Source organism: Acipenser ruthenus, chromosome 42 (genome assembly GCF_902713425.1).
Source record: "Acipenser ruthenus chromosome 42, fAciRut3.2 maternal haplotype, whole genome shotgun sequence".
NCBI lineage: Eukaryota > Metazoa > Chordata > Actinopteri > Acipenseriformes > Acipenseridae > Acipenser > Acipenser ruthenus.
In genome coordinates this window covers 6,142,601-6,166,537 of record NC_081230.1, presented here as the reverse complement: position 1 = coordinate 6,166,537, position 23,937 = coordinate 6,142,601, and the positions used below count along the sequence as shown (strand labels likewise).

Here is a 23,937-nt window from a genome sequence, read left to right as displayed (position 1 = left end):
AGACGCCCTTATCCAGGGCGACTTACAAACGTTACAAGATATCACATTATTTTTACATACAATTACCCATTTATACAGTTGGGTTTTTACTGGAGCAATCTAGGTAAAGTACCTTGCTCAAGGGTACAGCAGCAGTGTCCCCCACCTGGGGTTGAACCCACGACCCTCCGGTCAAGAGTCCAGAGCCCTAACCACTACTCAACACTGCTACTCCACACACAATGCAGGCTCCCTCTCTAGCGGGGCTTTGTTCTGTGCACGCTGGAAGCGGTGGTGGATTGTAGTTGTTTCACTGACACGATCAGCAGCGGCTTTATTTAGCTGTATAGGTAGCCAGTTCTTCAGATCCCCAAGGATTTTGTGCATGACGTAACCGCCGCCCCGAGTACTAATGGAGCTGACACACTTTCTCGAGACCGTACAGCAGCAGGACAGACACCAGCGCACAGCAAACGTCATTTCAGCGGATAATGGCACCCAAGAAGGAGACCCCCGTGAAAAAGCCGACTGCTTTCCCTGCCAGGGCAGTTCCCGCACCGACTAAGGCACCTGCTCCGGCTCCAGCACGACCGGTACCAGCACCCAAACCTCCGAAACTCGTCGAGCCCCTGTTTGACATCGCCAAAGTGGTGGTAAGTTCACATGGTTGAAATGAATCCGCACGGCTGCATGGTCTTCCGAGGCGCTCCATCCGTTCACCCCTAATACACCCCGGTGCTTTTTTTAATGGTTTCTGTTTTTAGTTCTTTTCTTTGTGCTTTTTCTCTATTTATTGTAGAAATCCAAATATAGTTTTTGTGGGTTGGTTTTCATACATTCCTGGGGGTACTGCTAAAAAATACTGTATGAGGTTCAGGTTGTGCGATGATGCATCCTCGAACTGCTTAAATAACCGGCGAGACGGCTGGGCGATAGTACCCTTGGCCAAAATTGTTCGCGTTTTTATTTTGTTTCGAAGGTGTTATATCGATTACAACCTAAATTCAGAAACCATGCTGTCTGCAGTCCGTCTCATCTTCGTTGCTTCAGACGTGATATCTACAAAGCGACACGCTCTATTTTTTGTAGATATTACCTCTGCTTTGCTTTCATTATTATAACCTGGCTGTTTCAGTACATGTTTGATGGAATAGTAAGATATGATATATCCCCCTTGGGTCACCATTTTGAAATGCATTTTATATTTTTAACAGTATGTGAACTCTGTGGGGTACACGACGCAGCCCTGCCCTTTGAAAACGCATTGTAAAGCATAGTACAGGAAAGCGCGCGGTACACGAATTGCAGCGTCGAAGGGGATGGTAAAATGCTACTGTCCATTCAGGTTATGGTGCCGCGACAGCGATAGTTTAAACTGGCTATGGCACCGCCATCATTGTGATTGAATTCGGAGTGGAATCTCTGCTCTAAGGCTGCTTGTGCGTTAGGTCGATGTTATTATGAAAGTGTGTCCACGAAACGCCATTGAGGCATTGCTGTCTGGCACCAAAATATTGGTATCGATTCTGTATAATATAAACTCACAGGTTAATTTGTTATTTAATAAAACAAAGCTGTAGAAAAACCTGCCATAACACTGTCAATAAGGTGTATAGCCCCCATGGGCAGCCAGGCACTGATACAATGCCACAGCCTCACACTCATTCCTTCAGGGAAGTTGCAATTAAAGTATAGTCTCTGCCATTAGCAGAACTAGACTGTGGAACATCTGCTGAAACTTGGCATTGCAAACACTGCATGATCAGCAACATGCAACAATGTTCTTCATGTAAGACACACTATTATGGTATGTTCTAATATATTCCATTACCAAATGATCCTCACTACAGTGGCAGTCCCTACAATGGCACGCGTCTGCCATTGGTAGAATGGTACTAGTGTGGATCACAGTGGCATGAACACACAATACACACTGTCTGGGAACCCCTGCAGCATCAGACTAGACTTGCATTACTGTGTGTGACAGCTGTTGTAAGGATTTGCCTTTTTGCACAGAGTTATAATAAATGCATGGACTAGCCGACCAGGTGAAACATCTAAGACACTTGAATGATGCAGCCCCTAAGTGGGGCTTAGTGGGGTGCGAAGAAGGGACGAGCCTTGATGGGCCCAACGACCTCCTCTCGTTCCCCAAACGTTCCTTACGTTCTTAAAAAATAGGAACTTTACATCAAAATCTTTCACCCATAACTTCAAACGCACGACACAAGAACAGATAAAGGCATGCAAGACTATATCAAGCTCTAGTCTAGTTAGACTTGGTGCAGAATACTGCATCAGTGGGCAGCAGTGTGGAGTAGTGGTTAGGGCTCTGGACTCTTGACCAGAGGGTCGTGGGTTCAATCCCCGGTGGGGACACTGCTGCTGTACCCTTGAGCAAGGTACTTTACCTAGATTGCTCCAGTAAAAACCCAGCTGTATAAATGGGTAATTGTATGTAAAAAAAAAAAAAAAAAAAAAAATACTGTGATATCTTGTAACAATTGTAAGTCACCCTGGATAAGGGCGTCAGCTAAGAAATAATAATAAAAATAATCACTGCAATATTACTAGTGAGTCTCAACAGGGATGAGTCTGTCACTGTAAATGTTTGCAGTATTTTCACAGTTTCCCCATACTCCCCCCTGTTTATACTCTGCGTTTGCCAGGTGTTTTAATATGCTTTACTGTACCTCTCTGTGCTTTGCAATGCTAAGGCTTCAGAATGGAGCCACTGGGGAGGACTGGCTCGATTTCCACCCTCAGTATAACTCTGCTTACTGCAGTAGCTCCAGGACAGTTTAAACATGATGCAGGGGTGCTCTCGTTTTTTTGTCCAGCCTCTGTCTGCCGTTGACTGGCTTGGTAATGTTGGTACAGCTGGTTATACAAGAGACACAGAAGCAGGAGAGGAATATCAGGACTTGGTGTTCCCTTTTGGAAAGGTATTCTAGACTAGATAATGTGGGGCAGGTCCCTGAGGGTATGTATAGATGATCTAGTCTATTCACTGCACTGAGGGCATTCTAGTCATACCAGGGGCTAATTCAATTAGATCATTTTAATTGTTCTGCCTCATAAGGGCATGTTCTGTCACCAGCTCTAATAATACAGCTGCAATTGACAATTAAAAAAATACTGACCCAGTTCTGACACTGATACATCTCATCATCTTGCAAGAACGGCGCCCCCTACTGCCCAAAACCTTTGCATTGGCTTATCAAGTGTTATTATTGATATTCAACTGCCTACAATCCCTTTTTTGTTTACACTTAGATTCGCAGGTTTATAAAACATAAGTAAATACCCTGACTTTTGATAATAAGTGAATTCAGGTCTCAAGACATGAAGGACTACAAGTACCAGAATGCATTGCACAGTGGGTTAAAAAAACATAACAAACTACTTTTCAACCTAGATATGGTCACCCTTGTTATGGCTGCCTTAATAGCAGTATATTGTACTGCAGTTACAGTGTCCAACCACTAGATGGACTCCAATCATCACAGTTTAGCACAAAATGTTTTTACAAAATGGAAAATGTTGACCCAGAAAACAAAAAAAAAATAAACTTGAAGCTAATTCCTCTTTAATATCTTTGCTAATATTGACTTTACATCACCGTCAATAGGAGCAAAACCGGAGATGCAAAAAAGTGTCCTTAAAGCATGGTTTTACTGCACTATGAATTGACCCTGCATTTCGTGCTGTGCTTTACCATGTGTATATACTGTATGATTAGCTATACCTGTGCTTTACCATGTGTATATACTGTATGATTAGCTATACCTGTGCTTTATCATGTGTATATACTGTATGATTAGCTGTAAGTGCTTTATCATGTGTATATACTGTATGATTAGCTGTAAGTGCTTTATCATGTGTATATACTGTATGATTAGCTATACCTGTGCTTTACCATGTGTATATACTGTATGATTAGCTATACCTGTGCTTTATCATGTGTATATACTGTATGATTAGCTATACCTGTGCTTTACCATGTGTATATACTGTATGATTAGCTATACCTGTGCTTTATCATGTGTATATACTGTATGATTAGACATACCTGTGCTTTATCATGTGTATATACTGTATGATTAGCTGTAAGTGCTTTATCATGTGTATATACTGTATGATTAGCTGTAAGTGCTTTATCATGTGTATATACTGTATGATTAGACATACCTGTGCTTTATCATGTGTATATACTGTATGATTAGACATACCTGTGCTTTATCATGTGTATATACTGTATGATTAGCTGTAAGTGCTTTACCATGTGTATATACTGTATGATTAGCTGTAAGTGCTTTACCATGCTTTCAGTATACTTGTGCAACACTTCGCTGTGCCTTTACCATATACCTCAGTCATTCTGCATCTATTAATGCTTCCATAGACCTGTTGGAGTTTGGTATGCATCTCCAAGCTATCCTCAGCTAGCAACCTTTCAATAATACAGAAATAATGTTTATGCTGTTGATTTCTCTTTTTTTCCAGCTGCTCTTCTGAGAAAACGGGCTGTTTAACAAAATAAGTCAAAGCCAGAAGTTGCACCAAAGATAGTGCCCATAGATGCCCCAATTCACAAGATAGTGCCCATAGATGCCCCAATTCACAAGCGGTCTTCAGTGGCAATGCAGGAACACACTGGCAGCAGAACAGCAATAGTTATGCACTGGAATCACAGTGGTAGAATAGTTAAAATGGCAATGCAGACTGACTGGCAGTTGCACTATAATGACGCTGCACTGAGGGGCAGTGGGAGCACACAGAGCAGCTACACAGTGCTCTGAGGGCTGGTACAATGCTGTGGGTAACGTGGTATCACAGTGCATTATATACAGTACATGCGGTCTGGTTGCAATACCCTATAACCATATCCATATCCGACACACAGTGCGCAGTGTTGTCAGCACCACAAAGTGATCTATTGCAGAATGGGATCAGGATTTGCACAGCAAAGCGAGGGACAGACAGCCCAGCATGTGTGGTTCTCTGAACATCTATTTGAAACAGGCCCACATTATGGCAACAGTGAGTTGGGGTTTGTAATGGGATTATATCTGAAGCATGGAGCTGCTGCAGTGTTGGAAAGAGTGCAAAAGGCATTCGCCTGTGTTGTATTCACTGATAGCTATGAAGAAACTAACATTAATAACCAAACACAGAGTTAACAGGATGAGTACTTGTTAGATCTACAAGGTGGTGGCAATGCATACTGGGTAAAATGTACTGGGATCATTCGGGTGTACATCTAAACGATAATGTTACGACATCATGGACCCACGTTTATTTAACCCTATGTTGTTACAAGCTGTGTAGGAACGGTTTATTTTTCCTTTCCCAGAGAACGTTTCAGATACGCTACAGTACTGCCGTCAATTGTGGGTTAGTTACTTTTCGTTATTAATTTTACCTACTGTACAGTAAACGCAGATGAACACACGGGGGCGCTCTTGTTATAAAAGCTCGCGGTCTGGTCAAGTCCGCCCCCCTCATTTGCCTAGGAAAGAGACCGCGCCCGCACAGTACGCCTCTGATTGGCTGGCGGCGCTTTCATTCAGTAAGCAGTGACGTGGGAGTGAGTAGATAGTACGCTTGCCCAGGACTGGAGCGTCACATTCCTGGAACAGCGGGTCTGCAGCGAGCAACATGGTGGGTTTGAACTGCACTGCGAATTATAATCGAGGGAGGAAAGTGATATTTCTATATTAGAAGACAGGGACGGGTAACAGTAGGGTTATGATACAGCACGGGTCGTACGTCTAGGGTCTTCACTGTCTGAGGGTTAGGGAGTGTACTATTTTAAAATGAGGACGCGGACGTAGGCCTTCATTATTAATATGTGTTTTACAGAAATCGATGTGAAAAACGTTGGGTAGTGTATATACAGTGAAAGAGCTTACATATTGTTCAGACGCAAATTATGATTATTGTAATTCTGCGGGCTAAAATGCTTTCTGCATCTAAGGAAATGTGTATACTAGTATTGCATTATGATTGTATTAGATTTAATGTAATTCAGCTAATCAGACAAGTACGGGCTTTAAATTAAATCATTGTGACGGTTCAATCTGTAGAAACAGCGAAACGTCAATAACTCAGAGGTGCAGTAAAATATCACATACACATTAGCACAGGTTATAAACGACCTCTCTAGACTTCTGCCTTGGTGCAACTTCTGTCTGTTTAAATGTTAATATTTTGTTTATGTGTTGTTTTTTTTTTAAACAGTCTGACTTCTCAGAAGACCAAATTATTGGTAAGTCTGTGTTTTTCTTGAATAGTTAAAGCGCTTCTTGCGAGGAGGGTACGGTCAGGGGTTGTCCGTGTGTCTCTTGCATGGTGCCGGGTCTCCCCTGGACAGAACAGTGTACAGTTGTCTCTGTCTGCTTGGTGCCCTATAGCATATCCGCATTATAAACGAGACGATTGCTTTCTTTATTGTATTTCTTCTTTCCTTTTGCTTATTCTTCTCACCTGTCCTTTAATCTTATCGTTTCCCCTTTTCCTTGAAATCTTTCCTTTTCTAGATTGAATTTAAACAGGATCAGATTTCTGGTAAGTTTTATCGGTGAGGGGGAAAACAATTTTGTGTGTGTGTGTTTGTGAGAGAGACGACCCGGACATTAGAGCAGAAAAGGGCTTGTCTGTGTTGCTCAGGCATTGACCGTGTTAACTTACCAAGAGGGCACGTTATGAATGTCCTAGTCTAACTTTGTCTTGACTTTTAACTTGCACTGTGTCTTGTATGTGTGTTTTTTTTTATTTTAAATGTGAAGTTTGCTAACATTTTCTGTCATTGGTTTCTCATTATGTCTATCGTATACGACGTGTTACTAACCCTATACTGTAAGACGCATATATTTTAAGTTAAACTATATATATATATATATATATATATATATATATATATAATGTAGTCATCTAAGTGTTCATATGAACCTGAATTCTTAAACTGAATCTCTAGTCTAGCGATTTATCAAGACAGAGTTAGTAATCTGTAATGGCTGACACTGACAGACCCACCCATTGAAAACTGTATGGTTATCGCACAGTGAAAAGATTTGGTACCGATTTTGTATTTATTGTGCGCTTTTTAAATAGAAATTCGATATAAATCAAGCGTATTTATTCACTAGTGCGTGAAAATTTCAGAACGAACCGTGTCTCATTAGTAGGGCTGAAACCGGAAGCGTCTGCACGGATGAATAATATTACAGTTGGGCCGCGGAGAATTGCAACATTTCGTTTTTATGTTTCCAGCAACGCCTTTTAAGTTAATTTCTTTGTAATATTTTTTTTTTCGAAAGTCTATTAAGTATCCGACACCTGAAAGTTAGCGCGTTACTTCATATTTTGCATCCGATCGCGTTTTTTTAGGTGAGAATGTGTAAGTAGACCAGGAAACGATTGAAATTCCTATGAATCAAAGATATTGTGTAATAAAATTTCACCCCCCCAAAACAGTAACATTTTACCGTACGTGTATTATGAGCAATTCTGAACCCCCCCCCAAAAAACTACAAATACGCGTTAAGGAAAAATAGAGAGTCTTGAAATAAATCTGTTTCCGGACGAAGCAGAGCTGTTCAGAGGAGATAACAAGGCGCTTACAAAAGAGAGTTTATTTAACGGAACCAGCGGTTGAGGTCGTGTGAACTATACCATGTTTTCGGTAGCTGTGTGAAAATACTAATTTCCCTTTTTTGGTAACACAAAGGCGACCGGGATGTTACAGTTGGCGAGTTGTTTCTTGTTTGTGTTGGGCCAAGATGGTTGACAGATTCGTCTCCCTCGCCCGCACGCTCGCTGCCATATATGGTCATAAAATCCCATCGATTCGGGGAGAGTCTGGGATGGAGCGCATTCCACAAGCCGGCATTTCATCAGGAAGCTCCAACGAAGACCTTCTGTGCAGAGGCAAATCTAAACACATCAAAACACAAACTCTACATTCTAGTGCCAGCCACAGAGAGTGTTTGCTCTTTTGCTAGGTTGGGTGCTATCTCCATTTTAAGAGGTGTAGCACTGTAGCCCAGGCATTTCAATGCAATATCCATTTCATTTTGAAGTTGGTACTCGCTGATGACTTCGTTAGCCACAGTATAAGATCACTGGCACGTAGGACATGGGGATGTTTCTGTTAAGGATTCATAACCAGGATTATTAGTAATGGCGTTTTTTGTTTTGCATTTAAAAAAATAAATTATGGCTATACAACAGGAAGATTCAGTGCTTGTCTGGTTTGTTGTAGCTAACTGATCTCAAAACTTTGACAAGTGAGTTTTTGAAAGATCCCAGTGATTCAGCAACATGGCGAGGCATGTGTGAAGTGTGTCCTTCCCTCGGTCCTGTCTCCACTCAGCTGTGCTGTGCTTTTAACACACTGACAACTGGTTATGGTTTCTGCTGCACATGTATTTGGAGAGATGAAGTGTGAAAATCATTAACCTGAAATGCTTGTATTTTACAATGTGGATTCTATTAATTCCTTGAGCATCTAAGTGTATATAATGCTAGTTTGTATAGTACAGATACAGCATGCAAGATATATTAAGTTATTTTAGCATTTTTTTCTAGGACAGTATTTGCTCTTGTGTGTAACTTGGTGCATTTCATATAGGACCTTGTTTGGACCCCCCTAGTGGGGCAGCTTTCAGGACGGTCGGTACAAACTCCCAGGGCAGCGTCCGTGATCTGCCCTGTCTCGCTGCGCTAGGCTGGGATCCTGCTTGAGTGCAGTTTAGCAATCGAGTCAGGGCTAGTCTCCCAGCCTCTCCCCCAGGGTCACAGTGTACCTGGAGACTGTGCTGCCAGAGAGGGCTTCAATGAGTCTCAACCAAAGCTAATAATAATATTGACTATTTTGAGCTGTACAGATTTTCATGTTGTAGAAACTATCTGCAAACGGCTGCTTCCTGGTACCGAATTACTTCCTGTGCTGTAGGTCATATAACTGACTTCAACAAGATCATTGGAGTGCAATTGGACTATAGCACTGGAAGTTATATAAGTATATTCTGAAATATATGCAGGAAATAGGTCAGAGCTTGAAGCAAACTGGCCCAGTGACATAGCAGACATGCTGCTATTGCTAACAAGAGGTGTGTTTGATTGGTAAAGCCTTGCTTATCACTCATTTAACCCTGTTGGAAATTCAGATTCCTCTGAGTCATGTGGGCCAGGTTTTAAACCATCTGTTCTCCACCCTTTCAAAGTGTCCTCTTTGTGAATTATTGTCAGGCTTGCTTAGCTGCACGCCTCACGCATGACACAGATAGACCTGCTCTGCAGAGCCTTGCAGTCGGGACTCTAATAATAGTTCCAGTAGATGCCAGCCAGCTGCACCCATAACTAGTGCTGAGACGAACATGGGATTTTAAAAATTATAAAAGCCATGACATTGCTCGATACGCAGGCAGAGACCGCATAGCAGCAGGGGGGCGTGGCCTCTGTGTGTGCTTTTTCACAGCAAGACGTTACAGTATATGAGATGCTGAAGTAAAATAATATCCCAGGAGTAAAGAATACGTTGTGTAGGACTTAATTCACTGAGGTAAAGTAAAACAAAGGATGCCAAGTAGCACTTCAAGTTAAAAAAAAAAAAAAAAAATTGTTCCCAAATTAAACAGTATATAAAGTTGACAACGCATTTTACTTAATTTTTTTTTACGTTTCTTGCTGTTTCTTCACAGTAAACAGCGGCCATAGACACATTTTTCATAAAGTGATAACATGAGGTTTATTTGCCTTTTTGTAGCTGAACAAGCAAACAAAGTGAAATTTACTTTAAAGTCTTCAATTGTGGAAATGTTGTAAAACAAAGGGGCAAAAACTTTTACATTCCACAAGTCGCAACAAAAAATATGTAATGGATACAATCTGTATAAAAATCACTACACACAAATTTCCAGCAAGTTGGGCACTGTTTAAGCGAGGCGTTTCAGAGTGGCTTGCCTTTTTTTCTGTTCCATGAGATTCTGACTCGCTGTAAACAGCACAACACTTTTTTTGACCCAGATGGCTTTTCATAGAGATCACTTAAGGGTGCGCACACATAATCTGGTTTGTTTACTTTTTGCTGTCTGAAACTTTTAAATACTCAAGAGCTGCTGTGTTGATCCTCTGGTGTTTTTTTTAATTATTTTTTTTTAATATATTAAGTCTCGGATCACACAGAGCTCTTTCATTTGCCATTTATCTAAACTGTCTCGCAACTTCTGGTGAGGCGGTAAATAAGCGCACGGTATTTTTGTCATTTCTAGCGAATACGAACATCAGATTTTTTAAAATCTGAATACATGTCAAAAAATATTTGTTTGAATATTCAGGTTTTGTCCCAGCACTACCTCTACCCCTACATTAATGTGTGCTATTCGCTTACACTGACTCCCAACACTACCAGGGAACTGGCACATCTGTATTTGTCAGTCAGATATTCCCTCAGCCTTTAACTTAGAGGCACTAAATTGATTGCTCAAAGTTTCTGTACCTGGTCGTGGTAAGCTTATAGAGAGGTACTATATGCTCATGTTGACCTGCTTAGGATTCCTAGACACTAATAGAGGCTATATCTTGGGAACAGGTCATCTCAATTCTATCATACCAGGCCACGCTGTCACGTTCAGCCGTGTATAGAAGACGTTAGTCCCAGTGTGGGGACGTGATGTCCCAGAGATCCAGATGCAATCCAGCAGTGAACTGCAATGCCCTGTCCCTCTGTTATCCAGCCGTCTCTGACTGACAGCCTCTCTGACGTGTGTCCCGAGCCTCCAGTTTATTAATCATGATACAATATGAATTATTAACATGGAAAAAGGGCAGAAGAATAACCTCTGTATCTCGTTACATCTGAACCCCACAAAATTAACTTTTGTCTGAACAGGGAATATGCCAGTGACAGCTTGTATTGTTACTGGGGGGGGGGTATAATACGCAGAGCTGGAACTGGACACCACTGGCTGTGTCATTCGCCTGATTAGAAGCTGTTTGTTTGTAAGGTGTGGCGCAGTGGTTTGGAGCGGTCGTGGCCGGGTGAAACTATTTCAGATGCAGCTGGCGTGGCTGGCAGGCGGTGAAGAAAGACCACAAATTAATTTTGAATTATTTATTAGAAGAAATGTAAGACATGACAGCTATGGAATCGAAGCCTTGTTTTTGAGAATCTGTCTGGAAGAATTTTTTTTTCCATGAGTAAAACCCCTGCTCTCTTTGAAGGAAGTCTGTGGTTCCTCTAATGTCCCCAGACCTTGGTTTAACATTAGACAATGTACACACGATAGGAGGCCATTCGGCCCATCAGTGCCCATCTGGTTCCTAGTAGTTGGTTGATCCCGAAGTTGGGCTTTAAAGGATCCCAGTGATTCAGCATCAGGTGTCTAGGTGACCCATCCCATCCCCATGCAATGCTTCTACACATTAACTCCGACAGAAACACAAGAACACAGAGCCTGTTTCAATACACCCCGTGCAATGCTTCTAGACATTAACCCCAATAGAAACAAGAACACGGAGCCTGTTTCAATACCCCCCATGCAATGCTTCTACACATTCACCCCGATAGAAACACAGGAACACAGAGCCTGTTTCAATATCCCCCATGCAATGCTTCTACACATTCACCCCGATAGAAACACAAGAACACAGAGCCTGTTTTGAATGCACCTCATGCAATGCTGCTTTGAGTATTCAGATCTGAGGTTTTAATGTGTGTGTCTCTTTCTCTTTCAGAGTTCAAGGAGTCCTTCCTCCTGTTCGATCGCACCGGCGATGGCAAGATCAGCTACAGCCAGTGTGGGGACGTGATGCGCGCGCTGGGGCAGAACCCCACCAACGCTGAGGTGCTGAAGGTGCTGGGGAACCCCAAGAGCGAGGGTATGTCTCACACCGGGGCAACTGGAATTGATTGTAGTTGAACTGTGGCACACGAGTGTAATTATCGTATTAATCAATTCCAGTTCAATCACACACCTTTCCACGCTGAATTGCAATTTCAAACCATTCTGCTGTAATTATAATTGAGCTCAGGCCTGGTATGTCTTCACTGTCTTCCTCGTCCTGTTTAATGCTGAATGTTTAAAGGCTGCAGTCATTTATAGTGATGGAGGGCATCGTACAGTGGCTTTTCTGATTAAACTGCACAGGCTACAGCATAAGGAATCAGTGACAATGACACGCGATTGAGGCAAGGAAATGGTTTATAAAGAATTGGCTATTTAACCGTGGAAGGCATGGCATCAGAAACGTTGACTGACGCAGAGGTTTTTATAGCAGCAACATTTCAAGCATCCTCCAGTTATAGCTGTTATGTGAGTGCTGCTCCTTTGGGCTTTCATTTCTGAAGGTTTCTGAAAATGATGCTCCGAGTCCCACACTCAGCAGCAGGCAGTGCTGTGCATGAGAGCCTTGTGACGCTGTTTTGAAACCCGATCTCTTGTGTTGTGCTGTTGTCACTCTGCCAGCTCCTGAGACTCTGTGCGTTCTGAGTTCAACATGAAGTGACTGCAGGGAGTAGCAGGCATGAAAGAAAAGGGGTGGGTTCTTTCCCGGCTGGAGAATTGGTAACGGAAGAGCCTGTGCAAAACAGAATGCCCTTTTTTGGGAATAAGGGAGGCATTTTAGTGTTTTGTTGTTCATACAAGCAATAACCTTTGTGTTTTATACTGGGCATGTTTTGAAGTTCTTGAGGAGCAGGACAGTCTTTAGCATCTCATGATCTCTGATCTTCTCCCTGGGTGGTTACTAGTGTTAATTAAACCTCCATAGTGGAATCGAGTATCCAGGAAGTCAATGCAAAAACAAACCACGATGATGAATCATGCATCAGCTATACTGTGCAACTGTAATGATTTACTGATAAAGTGGCGCCTAAAGCAATTGCTGTGACGTGTTTCAGTCCCTTCATTTGAAATGTAAGGTTTATTCCCCTGTAGCAGGCAGCGCTTATCAATGGGGTAATAAACCTGTGTATATGCAGCTCTAGTTTCCTGGTAATGACAGAGTGCCTGGAATTCCTGTTTGTGCTTGCCCAGTTCAAAAGCTTTTCTCTCTAATTGCTGTGATTCATACATGGATCCCTTATCAAGCACCTGCCAGCCTGGGTCTGAGCTGGGCCTGGCTGTGTGTTAGACACTAACTGATAGAGTGAGGCGTCATTAAAACCAGCTTTCAATTTACTGAATGCTTGGAGTGTGTCACCTTGCACAGTATTAGTACCTTCCAGTTTAAAGAGGCTAATTTAATTACAGTTTTAAACTTTTAGTAAATGATTGTTGATACAGTTTAGATCATTGACTGAAGTGCACAACGGTCTTAAGGTGGAGCGTGTTACAGCCAGCAAACCTCCTGCGTATCCGGGCCAGTGATAGAGTACCTGTGCAGTGCTTGTAATGCCGTGCTCTCACTCTGTCTCCGTCTCTCTCCCTGCAGAGATGAACCACAAGACGCTGGACTTTGAGCAGTTCCTGCCCATGCTGCAGGCCATCGCCAAGAACAAGGACCAGGGCAGCTTTGAGGACTTCGTGGAGGGGCTGCGCGTCTTCGACAAGGAGGGCAACGGCACCGTGATGGGCGCCGAGCTGCGCCACGTCCTGGCCACGCTCGGTAAATACAAGAGGCACCGCACCATTTTAATTGTAACATTCTCCCTAGTTCTGGTTCTTTCTGTTTGACACTTTATCTGCATTTTAAATGAAAGCAATACCACAGTCTCTTAGTAAAATAATCCTTGAGTTAGCTCGGCGCCCTCTACCTGTCGGGAGGATGAATTGCAGATGGAGACCCCCTTGGCTCCTCACAGGTCCGCTCTGTGTGTTGTAAGCTGTCTGAACCGTGTCAGTTTTCACAGTGTATGCTGACAGTCTTGTGCTGGGCTCTGCAGGTGAGAAGATGACAGAGGAGGAGGTGGAGACGCTCCTGGCAGGACACGAGGACGCCAACGGATGCATCAACTACGAAGGTACGGGAGAGAAACAGGGTCTGCCTAGCAACAGAGCAATGGAGCGCGCTCATTGGTGCTGGAGGAGCTCCCGGGTCACATAGTCACGAATGGGCTGCAGGGTGTAGTGATGATGTCACTGTGGGGTCTGTTCAATCTCAACAGCCACTGTGTAGATTATTAAAACAGGACCCAAGGTTCAAATCAAACAGTGAGTGGGAGTCTGTTCAGTTTATTTAACAAATCTGTCAAATTCAGGGAGGTGCCTGGTAAACCAGTGTAGATGGAGACCTGGAGTTGAGATCGCTGCCTCATTACCTGAGGCGTGAGCCAGGGCTGTGTCGGGTGGCTGGAAGTTTTAGTCTTAGTTTTTTTTTCCAGTGGTTGATTTGTTGGGTTAAAGAGTGCTTGACAATAGAAAGTGCTTTTTATTGTACATTTATGTAAAGGATCTCGTTGGTTACACCCAGGACTCCCCCTAAGCATTTCCTGTGTGAACAAACGATGCACACTAAGAGGCTGACTGGAGAGATGGGACGCAAGCCTTCCCAGAGAAACGGACAAGTGCATAAACCCTACAGAAGAGAGGAGCTTTCTAATTTAGTACAGGAGCGAATGGCAAATACTGCGCTGTCCATCTGAAGCAGAAATCATTTACTTCAAATTGACAAACAAGGACAAACTAGACCAGAAAAAGGCACAGCATAGTTTTATGGTTCTAGTTTATATTTAATATACATACTGCTACAACCTTGATTTAACAGTAACAATCACAGTGATCTATATAGTGTGTTCTCTATAGGAATCCTATTGCTGCTGAAAGTCCAATGTAATTTACATAGGTATATCCTGAGGATGAGGATGAGCATGGCTAACAATCTCAACAGTGGCATTATACAGGAAAATTGACATAATCCATTTAAATAATTGGGTCTTCTTAGAAAAGGGACTACTTTTATTAACTTGTTTTTTTTTGGGGGGTTTAATTTCTCTGCGTTTTATTTTCGTTTGGTTTTCATCACTTGTGTTCCTTTTCAACAGCTTTTGTACGACACATCATGTCAGGGTGACGGGTCATTGGGTACGAGATCCTGTGTGTTTTTATTTGTTCTTGATTTTTTTTCTTTGTTTCCGTTTCCTGATGGATTTTCTTTCCAGCTTCCTCCTCCAGTCCCCTCTCCTCCGCATGCTGACTGCATGTAGCTGTTACTGATTAACCCCTCTGCTGCGTGACCAGGGCAGCCCTTCTCTGCTCCGCTGCAGGGGTTCCTATAGCGGCAGATGAGGAAGACTGTTTCCTTAGAGCTGAACTAACCTGGGCCGGCAGTCCCTCCTCCCGTACCGCGGGGGCCGGCAGTCCCACCTCCCGTAACCTGGGGTCCCACCTCCCGTACCGCGGGGGCCGGCAGTCCCACCTCCCGTACCGCGGGGGCCGGCAGATCCCACCTCCCGTAACCTGGGGTCCCACCTCCCCTCTGTCAGTGCTGCGTCCTCTTTAGTACCGTCACACTCATTGGAACAAACTGTTACAAACACTCCTGGAAAATGTCTTCAACTGGCTCACAGTTTTGACTTGATTCTTGCAGTGCCTGGAAATGGGAATTTCTATAACCCTCTAGATGAGGCTTTTTTTTCCTGGAGAAAATTTGAAAGAACGTGGAATGTGTGTAGATTGATTTGCAGTGATGTTTGAACCTCTCGACCCTAAACCAGTTTTCAATATTCTTGTTTATAACTTGATTAGGAAACGGTTTTTATACTTTTGTGTTTTTGTTGCTGTGGTGAAATCTTTTTGCATGGAATTGAAAGCCCAACTTGTGAACAGTCTTCCTACCCTAACACAGAGTTGCAGTGGTGTAGACTTGTTCTTTATCCAGCTAGTCGCAGGACAGGCCCAGTGCAGTGCTGCTCAGCCCTGTCGCCTGACATCTTCTACCCCCCCCCTCTCTCTCTCTTGCTCTCTCTCTCTCTCTCTTGCTCTCTCTGCCTCCCATTTGTAGCCAGCCAGCTAGCTAGCGCCCTCTTCTGGTAAGGAGAAGAGAAGCCAAGTGCGTCTTCTGCAAACTCCTCTAGACTCTGTCCAGCATTCTGGCTGTGTAGGGTAGAGAACTGCAAGCTCCCTGCTGTTGCTGCTCTGCAGACTGACTGACAGACAAGACGGGCTCCAATTACAGCTCAAACACCTGACTCTTATAATCACTCATGCATGGCCAACCTTTGATTTGGATAATGGCTTCAAATTGATTAGCATTATATTAGTCATGCTTGGAAACTTTATGTCTGACTGACTTTTGAAAGGATTCCAGTAGGAGAGAATACTCTAAGCAGTTGTCTATCCTAGGCTAAGATCCAACCATTGTGGCGTTTTGATTTTGTTGAAAAGGAAATCGTGTTTTCATATCCACGTGAGAAAGGTCTCGCGAACAGAGAGCCGCTCAGTTTGGAAAGCTGTAATCGGAGCCCAGCTCTGTCGTTTTGGATACAAGACCAAGAACTAAAGTGTGTGTTTCTCTTTACTGTCCCTACAGAACTCGTCCGGATGGTGATGAGCGGATAAAGAATTCAAGAACTGTCTGGGTTTTGTTTTGTTTTTTCTGTTCTGATTTATGTTTTTATTATATATATTTTTTTTTCCACTTTTTTTCCTTTTTATTTTATAAAGTGCCTTTTCTGCCTGTGTATAACCCTGCCCCTCCCTCCCGTCCCCTCCTCTCCTCTCCTCTCCCCTCCTCTCCTGTATGATAATGAAAACTTCCCTGGCCCTCAATTAAGAGACCCACATGAACAAGCCATTCAGACAACCAGAACTGGCCATTTAGAGTCTTGCGGGAAAGGTGTACACTGAGACGAGCTGCGATTGGTGGATTCACAGAGCGGACCTGACGAGGGATTGGCTACGCTGGGACTGCCCCGCCTTCCACCCTTGTCTTGGCGTCTCGCACATTGCTAAATGGAAGTGAAATAAATTATTACTCTGTATTCCATTGCATTCATAAAATAAAACTTCAAATTTCCAAAAATCACAAGAGTGGCGTTTTCCTTTCATTTTATTGTGGTCGTAGTGCCATTGTGAATCGTGTAGTAATACTGGCAGAGTCGCACAGTTCTGTTCTCTGTCTGGATCACAGTTACCTCTTTGGCTTATGAGTGATGTTAGTGCTTATAGATTTGACCGCTGGTCCCAGATACTTACAAAAACGTCAGTGTGACCTACAGACGGACAGACAGGTGCCCCCCATATCTACAGAATCAGATATCCGTAACTTCAGATAAATAACGAATGCTGTTTTATAACGGCTGGATAAGCGGGTTTCCAGATCCATGGAGAAGTCTGTGGAGTGCAGCTCTGTACAGGCGCGGGTTTCATCCCTAGAGAGTCCCGCAGCACTTCAGCGGATGCAGATCTGCAGCTTCCTCGTTCACGGCTGTTTATCCTGTGAACTGTCTCCATGTACTGCTTTCATTATCATTAGGGTGTTGGTGCTGGATGAAATCACGCACACGGAGAGTGACCATACAGGTTCAGCAAAGCCTTGGAGTTTGTACCGGGTGGAAAGCAGTAGGAATTGAATGCAGTTTATTCAGTGAAGCAGGTTTCATTCTTCATTGGGCTGTTATTAACCTGGGCTGTGGTTCAGAGAGACGGGACAACCTCACCTTTACCTCGCCCCCCTTTCAGTTTAGTGGAGTTCGTTTCCTATGAGCCCATGTGCTAGATAGACATGATGACTGTCTTTTAGTTTCATGGAACAACTGTTAACCTTTGGCCCTATCAATGACAGTGACAAACCACTTTTTTTTCCATTGGTGAACTGTTAATATGATTCTCAGTACAGTAGCATCAATTTATTTTACTTCGTGTTTATAAACCATTCAGTCTGGTAAGCTGGATAAAGGCGTCTGTTCAATAAATAATAATAAAAGTATGCCTTTCCCTTTAGAATATCACGCTGGGGATCATTTCCATGAATCTGAATGCAGGATGAACCCCACGCTCCTCTCTACACCCTCCACACGACACACAGTTATAAAGCCTTGGCTGGTACACCTAACAGAAATAGACATTTACAAGACGTTCCCTGCAGTTACTCCGTTGCTGTCTGGTTAGCTGTGCAGGGGGCTGATGACCTCTTAGTTGTCAGAGTTGTCTGTTTAGTGTCTTTGCTGAAGGGAGGCAATGCTAATAATAAAAAGATAAGAAAATGAATATTAAGGGCTTGGTAACACTCCTTCATTATTTATTTTTTAGCAGACACCCTTATCCAGGGTGACTTACAGTTGTTACATTATTTTTACATACAATTCCATTTTTTTTTTTTTTTTTTTTTTTAAAACACACACGATTTCCCATTATAGTTGGGTTTTTATTGGAGCAATCTAGGTAAAGTACCTTGATAACAGCAGTGTCCCCCACCTGGGATTGAACCCGCAACCCTCTGGTCAGGAGTCCAGAGCTCTAACCACTACTCCACACTGCTCCCCTGGTAATTTCTTAAAGATATAAGAGAATGGATTGCAAAGCCATGGTAAGCAGTCTAATAATGTTGCTAATATTGAAAAGTGAATGGATTTTAAACTCTTGGAAAGGAGTGGGCAGTGATCATATGTGTTTAAAATAATAATGAAGATTGATTTTAAAACCTCTGATAATGCAGACTTTCAGTGATAATGTTGCTCTAATAATAAAGAGAAGAGAATGGATCTGAAAGCCTTGGTTAATACTTTCAAAGGAGAGGGGGTAGTGGCAATGTGGCTTTAATAAAACATTGATGTTAGAACCTTGCATGTTAATGTTTCCATTGAGGGTGTGTTTCCATGCCACTGAAGGATTCCCCAGCTGGTTCTCCTCGTACAGGCAGGACAGCCCCCTGAATCCTGGCTCCAGATTCCTGCATCTCTCCAGCCCATGAGTGGTGCCGAGCAGGACCATATTAGCAGAGGCTCCCAGTCCCAGAAAAATGACCCTCACCTCACCCCACACCCCCAACCCCATTCCTCTGCTCCACAGCATCAACACACCGAGAAACAAGCGTTTATACAATCTACTTCATTCATCAATAAATGCACAAAGATATCTGTCTTGTCATTTTATTGGCAGTAGCGTTACACTGTGATGTGAGATATTTCTCAATCCAGTTTTAGAGAGCTATTATCTAACTACACAAGCTAATAATGAGTTGCAACACAGAATTCCCCCCAACCCCCCTGTACTTAACTTTTTATTTGGTACATTCCAATCCAGCCCTGCAGTAGTTAACCTGCAGAGAAGGACTCTTCCATATAAGGAGAAAGGAAACGGGGGAGATTAATCAAAGCTCGCTGTACTGCAGACCAGCATTCCTTAATCTCTCATCCATTTTAGGATGAGCTTCCCAGTAGTTTCGTCAGGCTGCACTGCCCCCTGTTCCAGCCTTGCTCTCCACTGGAAACATCACAGTATTATTTTATACTGATATGCAATTCATGTGTGTCTGTTAATTACTCTACATTGTTCTATATAGCACTCTGCACATTAAAGCTGAATGATTTTTTCTGACATTAAGAGGAGATTTAATTAAAAGCACACAGGTCTGTAAGATGGGAATTTGCTTCAGGTGTAATGGATCTGAGAGGGGAGCAGGAATGAACTGCTCCATCGACACATTCCTGTGTGTCTTTAAGTCCCTTCTGCTGTAAGGTGTTTATAGCATCATGTGATCAGTGTTAAAAGATGAGATTGTTTAAGCATGCAACTCACATTAAAAGAGGGATTCAAAGAGGAAACTTAAAATGAGAAAAATTACACAAGTGAGCCTCCATAGGATTGAATACACATGGAAACAATAAGAATGTGGCAACAGACAAGTCTGCAAATACACCGTGTTCGTCGCATTGACACACACACACACACTGTGAATACACTGAGCTCTCTGACACACACACACACACACACTGTGAATACACTGAGCTCTCTGACACACACACACACACACTGTGAATACACTGAGCTCTCTGACACACACACACACACACACTGTGAATACACTGAGCTCTCTGACACACACACACACACACTGTGAATACACTGAGCTCTCTGACACTGACACACACAAACACACTGTGAATACACTGAGCTCTCTGACACACAAACACACACTGTGAATACACTGAGCTCTCTGACACTGACACACACACACACACACACTGTGAATACACTGAGCTCTCTGACACACACACACACACTGTGAATACACTGAGCTCTCTGACACTGACACACACACACTGTGAATACACTGAGCTCTCCGACACTGACACACACACACTGTGAATACACTGAGCTCTCTGACACACACACACAGTGAATACACTGAGCTCTCCGACACTGACACACACACACTGTGAATACACTGAGCTCTCTGACACACACACACACACTGTGAATACACTGAGCTCTCTGACACTGACACACACACACACTGTGAATACACTGAGCTCTCTGACACACACACACACACTGTGAATACACTGAGCTCTCTGACACACACACACACACACTGTGAATACACTGAGCTCTCTGACACACACACACACTGAATACACTGAGCTCTCTGACACACACACACACACACTGTGAATACACTGAGCTCTCTGACACACACACACACACACTGTGAATACACTGAGCTCTCTGACACACACACACACACTGAATACACGAGCTCTCTGACACACACACACACACACTGTGAATACACTGAGCTCTCTGACACTGACACACACACACACTGTGAATACACTGAGCTCTCTGACACACACACACACACACTGTGAATACACTGAGCTCTCTGACACACACACACACACACTGGGAATACACTGAGCTCTCTGACACTGACACACACACACTGTGAATACACTGAGCTCTCTGACACACACACACACACACACACTGAATACACTGAGCTCTCTGACACTGACACACACACACTGTGAATACACTGAGCTCTCTGACACACACACACTGTGAATACACTGAGCTCTCTGACACACACACACACACTGAATACACTGAGCTCTCTGACACTGACACACACACACACTGTGAATACACTGAGCTCTCTGACACACACACACACTGTGAATACATTGAGCTCTCTGACACACACACACACACTGTGAATACACTGAGCTCTCTGACACTGACACACACACATACTGTGAATACACTGAGCTCTCTGACACACACACACACACACACAGTGAATACACTGAGCTCTCTGACACACACACACACTGTGAATACACTGAGCTCTCTGACAGACACTGACACACACACACTGTGAATACACTGAGCTCTCTGACACACACACACACACACTGTGAATACACTGAGCTCTCTGACACTGACACACACACACACACACTGTGAATACACTGAGCTCTCTGACACACACACACACACTGAATACACTGAGCTCTCTGACACACACACACACACACACTGTGAATACACTGAGCTCTCTGACACTGACACACACACACACACACACTGTGAATACACTGAGCTCTCTGACACACACACACACTGTGAATACACTGAGCTCGCTGACACACACACACACACTGTGAATACACTGAGCTCTCTGACACACACACTGTGAATACACTGAGCTCTCTGACACACACACACACTGTGAATACACTGAGCTCTCTGACACTGACACACACACACACACTGTGAATACACTGAGCTCTCTGACACTGACACACACAAACACACTGTGAATACACTGAGCTCTCTGACACACAAACACACACTGTGAATACACTGAGCTCTCTGACACTGACACACACACACACACACACTGTGAATACACTGAGCTCTCTGACACACACACACACACACTGTGAATACACTGAGCTCTCTGACACTGACACACACACACACACTGTGAATACACTGAGCTCTCTGACACACACACACACACACACTGAATACACTGAGCTCTCTGACACTGACACACACACACTGAATACACTGAGCTCTCTGACACACACACTGTGAATACACTGAGCTCTCTGACACTGACACACACACACACACACTGTGAATACACTGAGCTCTCTGACACACACACACACACACACTGTGAATACACTGAGCTCTCTGACACTGACACACACACACACTGTGAATACACTGAGCTCTCTGACACACACACACACACACACAGTGAATACACTGAGCTCTCTGACACACACACACACACACTGTGAATACACTGAGCTATCTGACACTGACACACAGACTGTGAATACACTGAGCTCTCTGACACACACACACACTGTGAATACACTGAGCTCTCTGACACTGACACACACACACTGTGAATACACTGAGCTCTCTGACACTGACACACACACACTGTGAATACACTGAGCTCTCTGACACACACACACACTGTGAATACACTGAGCTCTCTGACACTGACACACACACTGTGAATACACTGAGCTCTCTGACACACACACACACACACACTGTGAATACACTGAGCTCTCTGACACACACACACAAACACACTGTGAATACACTGAGCTCTCTGACACACACACACACTGTGAATACACTGAGCTCTCTGACACACACTGTGAATACACTGAGCTCTCTGACACTGACACACACACTGTGAATACACTGAGCTCTCTGACACACACACACACACACACTGTGAATACACTGAGCTCTCTGACACACACTGTGAATACACTGAGCTCTCTGACACTGACACACACACTGTGAATACACTGAGCTCTCTGACACACACACACACACACACACACTGTGAATACACTGAGCTCTCTGACACACACTGTGAATACACTGAGCTCTCTGACACTGACACACACACTGTGAATACACTGAGCTCTCTGACACACACACACACACTGTGAATACACTGAGCTCTCTGACACTGACACACACACACTGTGAATACACTGAGCTCTCCGACACTGACACACACACACTGTGAATACACTGAGCTCTCCGACACACACACACACACTGAATACACTGAGCTCTGACACTGACACACACACACTGTGAATACACTGAGCTCTCTGACACACACACTGTGAATACACTGAGCTCTCTGACACTGACACACACACACACACTGTGAATACATTGAGCTCTCTGACACACACACACACACACACACACTGTGAATACACTGAGCTCTCTGACACACACACACACACTGTGAATACACTGAGCTCTCTGACACACACACACACACACACTGAATACACTGAGCTCTCTGACACACACTGTGAATACACTGAGCTCTCTGACACTGACACACACACTGTGAATACACTGAGCTCTCTGACACACACACACACTGTGAATACACTGAGCTCTCTGACACTGACACACACACACACTGTGAATACACTGAGCTCTCTGACACACACACACACACACTGTGAATACACTGAGCTCTCTGACACTGACACACACACACTGTGAATACACTGAGCTCTCTGACACACACACACACACACTGTGAATACACTGAGCTCTCTGACACACACACACACACTGTGAATACACTGAGCTCTCCGACACACACACACACACACTGAATACACTGAGCTCTCTGACACACACACACACACTGTGAATACACTGAGCTCTGACACTGACACACACACACTGTGAATACACTGAGCTCTCTGACACACACACTGTGAATACACTGAGCTCTCTGACACTGACACACACACACACTGTGAATACATTGAGCTCTCTGACACACACACACACACACTGTGAATACACTGAGCTCTCTGACACACACACACACACTGTGAATACACTGAGCTCTCTGACACTGACACACACACACACACTGTGAATACACTGAGCTCTCTGACACACACACACACACACACTGAATACACTGAGCTCTCTGACACTGACACACACACACTGTGAATACATTGAGCTCTCTGACACACACACA

General features: G+C 43.7%; 1 protein-coding gene across 2 annotated transcripts; it reads left to right on the top strand.

Annotated features, from left to right (window-relative positions):
* Positions 1-455: 455 nt before the first annotated feature.
* On the top strand, positions 456-16,947 carry LOC131709241 (myosin light polypeptide 6). 2 transcript variants are annotated; one of them, XM_059011441.1, is made up of 6 exons: positions 456-632; positions 6,522-6,549; positions 11,722-11,865; positions 13,420-13,593; positions 13,871-13,948; positions 16,456-16,947. In XM_059011441.1, exons 1-6 carry the CDS (start codon positions 471-473, stop codon positions 16,482-16,484), a joined length of 615 nt encoding a protein of 204 aa, XP_058867424.1. In that variant the 5' UTR covers positions 456-470; the 3' UTR covers positions 16,485-16,947. The 2 variants fall into 2 exon arrangements, with proteins under 2 accessions (XP_058867424.1, XP_058867425.1); XM_059011442.1 differs by lacking the exons at positions 456-632; positions 6,522-6,549 and adding exons at positions 5,541-5,643; positions 6,223-6,250.
* Positions 16,948-23,937: the final 6,990 nt, after the last annotated feature.